The sequence below is a fragment of the Hemiscyllium ocellatum genome, chromosome 5 (genome assembly GCF_020745735.1).
Source record: "Hemiscyllium ocellatum isolate sHemOce1 chromosome 5, sHemOce1.pat.X.cur, whole genome shotgun sequence".
In the NCBI taxonomy this organism is placed as follows: domain Eukaryota; kingdom Metazoa; phylum Chordata; class Chondrichthyes; order Orectolobiformes; family Hemiscylliidae; genus Hemiscyllium; species Hemiscyllium ocellatum.
In genome coordinates, this window is record NC_083405.1 from 134,117,618 (window position 1) to 134,125,043 (window position 7,426).

A 7,426-nucleotide genomic window follows, 5' to 3' on the forward strand; every position below is an offset into this window, starting at 1 on the left:
GTGGGACCCAGGGAGATAGTGAGGAAAGGGATCAGTCTGAGACTGGTACAGCTGAGAACAGAAGCGAGTCAAACAGTCAGGGCAGGCAGGGACAAGGTAAGACTAATAAATTGAACTGCATTTATTTCAATGCAAGAGGCCTAACAGGGAAGGCAGATGAACTCAGGGAATGGATAGGAACATGGGACTGGGATTTCATAGCAATTACAGAAACATGGCTCACAGATGGGCAGGACTGACAGCTTAATGTTCCAGGATACAAATGCTACAGAAAGGATAGAAAGGGAGGCAAGAGAGGGGGAGTGGCATTTTTGATAAGGGATAGCATTACAGCTGGGTTGAGGGAGGATATTCCTGGAAATACATCCAAGGAGAAATAAAAAAGGGATGATCCCCTTATTGGGATTGTATTATAGACCCTCTAATAGTCAGAGGGAAATTGAGAAATAAACTTGTAAGGAGGTCTCAGTTATCTGTAAGAATAATAGGGTAGTTATGGTAGGGGACTTTAACTTTCCAAACATTGACTGGGACTGCCATAGTGTTAAAGGTTTAGATGGAGAGGAATTTGTTTAGTGCGTACAAGACAATTTTTTAGGTCAGTATGTGGATGTACCTACTACAGAAGGTGCAAAACTTGACCTACTCTTGGGAAATAAGGCAGGGCAGGTGACTGAAGTGTCAGTGGGGGAGCACTTTGGGGCCAATGACCATAATTCTATTTGTTTTAAAATAGTGATGGAAAAGGGTAGGCCAGATCTAAAAGTTGAAGCTCTAAATTGGAGAAAGGCCAATTTTGGCGGTATTAAACAAGAACTTTCGAAAGCTGATTGGAGGCAGATGTTCACAGGTAAAGGAACGGCTGGAAAATGGGAAGCCTTCAGAAATGAGATAACAAGAATCCAGACAAAGTATATTCCTGTCAGGGTGAATGGGAAGGTTGGGAGGTATAAGGAATGCTGGATGACTAAAGAAATTGAGGGTTTGGTTAAGAAAAAGAAGGAAGCATATGTCAGGTATAGACAAGATAGGTCGAGTGAATCCTTAGAAGAGTATAAAGGAAGTAGGAGTATACTTAAGAAGGAAATCAGGAGGGCAAAAAAGAGACATGAGATAGCTTTGGCTAATAGAATTAAAGAGAATCCAAAGGGTTTTTACAAATATATTAAGGACAAAAGGGTAACTAGGGAGAGAATAGAGCCCCTCAAAGATCAGCAAGGCAGCCTTGTGTGGAGCCACAGAAAATGGGGGAGATACTAAATGAATATTTTGCATCAATATTTACTGTGGAAAAGGATAGGGAAGATACAGACTGTAGGAAAATAGATGGTGATACCTTGCAAAATGTCCAGATTACAGAGGAGGAAGTGCTGGATGTCTTGAAACGGTTAAAGGTGGATAAATCCCCAGGACCTGATCGGGTGTACCTTAGAATTCTGTGGGAAGCTAGAGAAGTGACTGCTGGGCCTCTTGCTGAGATATTTGTATCATCAATAGTCACAGGTGAGGTGCTGGAAGACTGAAGGTTGGTAAACGTGGTGCCACTGTTTAAGAAGGGTGGTAAGGACAAGGCAGGGAACTATAGTCTAACGGCAACAAAATCTCTTGAGAAGTTGGAATATTCTGGGGTTATGGCCAGCAGGGTGTCAATTTGCTGTGTATTCTCCCATGCAAAAATTATCAACTTGTTTTTTACGAAAAGAAACACAGCACTGAATCAAAATCTGGCACTGGGTGTAAGCACAAGGTGACTGACAGGCCTGACAAGACAGTGCTATTCCTGAGAAACTGCTGCTGCAGAGAAAAGCAATTTGCAGCTGAAAGTGTGCACTTGTTTGACATGCAAATAATCTAGAGAGAGAGAGAGAGAGAGAGAGGAATAATCAGTTAGCAAATGGCTGCTCACAGCAAGTTTCCCAAATCTGTAGGCCCAAGGCCTCAGCTTAGATACCAGTGCACATTCTCTAACAAGATTATTGGTCAGGTATTTGAAAAAAAATTAATGCTACTGGTCTTAAGGGGGGGGTGTGGGGTGTGGTGGTGGAGTCAGAGACACACACACAAACATATAGAGAGAGAGAGTGACAGAAATTGCATGTTGTCTCAGAAATATTATAAAGCACAAAATATTCAATTAAATCTATATTCAAATAATAATTATGAAATAATAGTTGAACAATTAAATACAGATAAAATTATTTTAAGAATAAATAATATTTTTAAAACAGAGCTGGGAGCACTTGTAAACATGAACACAATTAAAACACTTGTCCCAGTTTATAATTTTCATCCACCAAACGACTGTCTGGAACAGACAGTGGATAAATAACAAGTTAAAATGACCGGGCATGTTCCATTTCACCTGCTCTTGATCACACCCAAACATCAAGTTCCAGATCAGCTCTGGCAGAAGGGAAGAGTTAAACATCACCTCCCCCCCCACTTCTCTTGAAGATAGTTAATGGGGTTCAATCTTTGCCACAACTTGCACTCACATAATCTTTTAACCATGTTGAAATAAAATCAGACAGAACCTCATGGGTGTAGAATCAAAACCGATTTGACACCTTTCAGTGGGACCCGAACCCAGGAGGCTCTGAGTCAAGTCCCACCTGCTCCAAAAGTGTGGAGTCACATTTGCCAACAAGTTAATTCAAAAATATCCTTAGCCACACTGTGCAGAGGATAATTAGGGCAGGCGACTGAAGGAGTGAGGTTCAGGGGCCGACCCTGTCCCCAATTCCACATCTTAAAGAAGTAGAGAGGTTCAGGGAGGGTATCCCAGAGGGGTAGCCATTCCTGATGAAGGGCTTTTTGCCCGAAACATGGATTCTCCTGCTCTTCAGATGCTGCCTGACCTGCTGGGATCTTCAGCACGACACTCTTCAACATCACTTTCTCCTAGACATTCCTGGGGCCTAGACTCTAAAAGGGATGTAAAGATCAGAGTTGGAGGGGCACAGAGATTTCGGGTAAGGAGGCAGGAGGTGGCTACAGGACTTTTCCCTCACCATTATCCCCAACCCCGGAGGTGGGAGGGGCAGGTGCCAGGTGAACCCAATCCACCAGTCCTCGGGCAGGGACAACTATCTGCCAGGTGTGACCCCAGTTCCACTGCCCCCCCAGGGGGGACCCCTCTCCCACAATGCCCCTCCTGGGGGGTTCTGTGGGACTGATACCAACCAGACTGTAGCAGCAGAAGCAGAGTTGGGGGGGGTGTCTCTCAGAGAAACACATCGAAATCTCCACTGGGGGGGCAAGAGGAATCCATGGATCTGGGAGACGCGAGGTTGCGAGCAGCAAGTACAATGGTTGGTCCAGGAGCTGAAATGCAGACGTTTTCCTTTAATTCCCGGCTATACCGTGGGAGGGCTGTGTCCCTGTAAAACTGGGAGAGGGAGAGAGAGACCCAGGCTCCGGGAGAATGTCCTCTTCCTTGTTCCTCAAACTGGGGACGGCCAGAAACGAAACCAAAAGTGAAATCTGCAGCGCAAGAGAGAAAAAAAACTCCCCGAGGCCCTGGTGCAGAATTACAAAGGCAGCATTTCGCTAACATTTATAACCTGGCCGCTTTTCCCAGCTCAGCCCCGGCTGCAGGAGACACTGCGGGTTAATCCCCCTGAACTGAGGCCGATCCCCTCCCGGACTCCCCTCTCTCTCTGAGTCTGTGTGTGAGGGGTCACTCCTGTGCGTGTCTGTAGCAGTTCCGCGCCCTGTTGTAAAGTTGAGGAATACTCACTCATCCAGCCGCTCCCCCCTCACCCCGGCCAGGGGTTTTCCACTGGGACAGAGAGAGCAAACCACCAGGAACAGTTCCCAGGCTCAAGTCCCCGCCCTTTAACACACATACACACACACACAGACAGCAAATACACACACAGAGATAATACACAGGCAGCAAATACATAACACACATACATATACACACACAGGCAGCAAATACACACACACAGAGATAACACACACAGGCAGCAAATACATAAACACACACGCAGCAAATACATAACACACATACGTACACACACAGACTGGTAGGAAATACATAAACACACAGAGATCCTGGCAGCAAATACAGAAACACACATACACACACAGAGAGACCAGCAGCAAGTACACACACACACACAGACTGCCAAAAACACACCAAAGCCACCTCCAAACAGATCCCACCACTAGGGATATATTTCCCTCCCCATCCCTTTCTGCCTTCCGCAAAGACCATTCCCTCCGTGACTACCTGGTCAGGTCCACGCCCCCCTACAACCCACCCTCCCATCTTGGCACTTGCCCCTGCCACCGCAGGAACTGTAAAACCTGTGCCCACATCTCTATCCAAGGCCCTAAAGGAGCCTTCCACATCCATCAAAGTTTTACCTGCACATCCACTAATATCATTTATTGTATCCATTGCTCACGATGCTGTCTCCTCTACATTGGGGAGACTGGGCGCCTCCTAGCAGAACGCTTTAGGGAACATCTCCAGGACACCTGCACCAATCAATCACACCGCCCCGTGGCCCAACATTTCAACTCCCCCTCCCACTCTGCCGAGGACATGGAGGTCCTGGGCCTCCTTCACCGCCGCTCCATCACCACCAGACGCCTGGAGGAAGAACGCCTCATCTTCCACCTTGGAGCACTTCAACCCCAGGGCATCAATGTGGACTTCAACAGTTTCCTCATTTCCCCTTCCCCCACCTCACCCTAGTTCCAAACTTCCAGCTCAGCACTGTCCCCATGACTTGTCCGGACTTGTCCTACCTGATTGTCTCCTTTTCCACCTATCCACTCCACCCTCTCCTCCCTGACCTATCACCTTCAATCCCTCCCCCACTCAACCATTGTACTCTATGCTACTTTCTCCCCACCCCCACCCTCCTCTAGCTTATCTCTCCACGCTTCAGGCTCTCTGCCTTTATTCCTGATGAAGGGCTTTTGCCCAAAACGTTGATTTCGCTGCTCCTCGGATGCTGCCTGAACTGCTGTGCTCTTCCAGCACCACTAATCCAGACTCTGGTTTCCAGCATCTGCAGTCATTGTTTTTACCTACCAAAAACACACACTGACCTACCTCACCTTGCTAAGAATATGTCCTAACAAAAGATGTCCATGTACTACATAATTATTCTTAATCAGCCACACAACTTATAACACACCTCCTCATTCCTGATGAAGGGCTTTTGCCCGAATAGTCGACTCTCCTTCTCCTCAGATGCTGCCTGACCTGCTATGCTTTTCTAGCACTACACTCTCGGCTCATTTCCAAATGAGGCCAAACCCTGACAATATCCAGGCTTGGATTAACAGGTCATAGAGTTATACAACACAGAAACAAACCTTTCAGCCCTGGCAAGTAACATCCAGAGAGTCATAGAGATGTACAGCATGGAAACAGACCATTCAGTCCAACTCGTCCATGCCGACCAGATATCCCAACCCAATCTAGTCCAACCTGCCAGCACCCGGTCCATATCCCTCCAAACCATTCCTATTCATATACCCATCCAAATGCTTTTTAAATGTTGTAATTGTACCAGCCTCCACCACTTACTCTGGCAGCCCATTCCAGACACGTACCACCCTCTGCATGAAAATGATACCCCTCATGTCTCTTTTATATCTTTCCCCTCTCACCCTAAACCTATGTCCTCTAGTTCTGGACTCCCCGACCCCAGGGAAAAGACTTTGCCTATTTACCCTATCCATGCCCCTCATAATTTTATAAACCTCTATAAGGTCACGTCTCAGCCTCTGACACTCCAGGGAAAATCAGCCTCTCCCTATAGCTCAAATCCTCCAACTATGGCAATACCTTTGTAAATCTTTTCTGAACACTTTCAAGTTTCACAACATCTTTCTGATAGGAAGGAGACCAGAATTGCATGCAATATTCCAACCGTGGCCTAACCAATGTCCTGTACAGCCACTACATGACCTCTCAACTCCTGTACTCAATACTCTGACCAATAAAGGAAAGCATACCAAACACCGTCTTCACTATCCTATCTACCTGTGACTCCACTTTCAAGGAGCTATGTACCTGCACTCCCAGGTCTCTTTGTTCAGTAACACTCCCCAGAACCTCACCATTACGTGTTTAAGTCACTCAACCACTGAACAATTATCATCTTCCATGAGAGCAAATCGAACCATCGCCTGGACAAGTTAGACTCAAGACTGAAAATGTGTTGCTGGTCAAAGCACAGCAGGCCAGGCAGCATCTCAGGAATAGAGAATTCGACGTTTTGAGCATAAGCCCTTCATCAGGAATCTTTCTAAGTTAGACTCAAGGGTCCGTTTCCATGCTGTACATGTCTATGATATTCAGTGGTGTTACCATGACTGAATTTCCCACTACTATTATGACGCAGACAGCAGAACCAAACCAGCCTTTCCACCTCTGTATTCACAACACAGTAAAATTGAAACCTTCAAAGACTCTCAAAACTGACTATAATGGTTTCTAACTAGACTTTTGATTAATCAGTCCCAGACTTTACAAATAATCAATTTACTGCATAACAGTGGGTGATACAGTGGCTTAGTGGTTAGAACTGCTGCCTCACAGCACCAGGGACCCAGGTTTGATTCTAGCTTCGGGCAACTGGGTGGAGTTTGCACATTCTCCCCGTGTCTGCGTGGGTTTCCACCGGGTGCTCCAGTGTCCTCACACAATGCAAAGATGTGCAGTTCGGGTGAATTGGCCATGCTAAATTGCCCATAGTGTTAGGTGCGTTAGTCAGAGAGAAATGGGTCTGGATGGGTTACTCTTCGGAGTGTTGGTGTGGACTGGTTGGGCGGAAGGACTTGTTTCCACACTGTAGGGAATCTGATCTAACCTAAAAAGTTCTGCTTGCATTGCTATAGTAAGGATATTATTAAACTGGAGAGGGTGCAGAAAAGGTTTACCAGGACTAGAGTGTTTGAGTTATAAGGAGAGGCTGGGTTTTTCTAAAAGTGGAGCATAGGAGGTTGAGAGGTGACCTTATAGAGGTTTATAAAATCATGAGAGGCTTAGATAATATAAATAGCTAAGGTCTCTTCCCACTGGGTAAGGAAGTTCCAAATGGACGGGGGTATCATTTAAGGTGAGAGAAGAAAGATTTAAGAGGGACTTGAAGGGCAACGTTTTCACACAGAGGGTGGTTCGAATTGGAATGACCTGCCAGGGGGAATGGTAGAAACAGGTACAGTTACACTTAAGATATTTGGACAGGTACATGAATAGGAAAGGGTCAGTGGGATATGGGCCAAAAACAAACAAGTGGGACTCGTTTTGTTTGGGCAACTTGGTGAGCATGGACATGTTGGACCAAAGGCTCAGCTTCTGTGCTGTTTGACTCTTTGACTCTGTGACTTGGCAATTTATTAAGACCATAAGATATATGAGTGGACGTAAGGCCATCGAGTCCACTCCGCCATTCAA

At 46.1% G+C, this 7,426-nt stretch overlaps 1 protein-coding gene across 4 annotated transcripts in view; it reads right to left on the reverse strand.

Annotated features, from left to right (window-relative positions):
- parp10 (poly(ADP-ribose) polymerase family member 10) overlaps positions 1-3,857 on the reverse strand; it is a 51,207-nt gene extending 47,350 nt beyond the window's left edge. Inside the window, exon 1 of one of the 4 annotated variants that reach the window (XM_060825223.1) lies at positions 3,740-3,857. Coding sequence is in view for 1 of the 4 variants with exons in the window: in XM_060825222.1 (XP_060681205.1) it covers positions 3,184-3,237 (54 nt within the window). In the remaining 3 variants the exon portion in view is untranslated. Of the gene's footprint in view, positions 1-3,183; positions 3,513-3,554; positions 3,659-3,739 lie in introns of those variants that run through there. The other 3 variants (XM_060825225.1, XM_060825224.1, XM_060825222.1) reach the window with 3 other exon arrangements.
- Between the last annotated feature and the right edge of the window lie 3,569 nt (positions 3,858-7,426).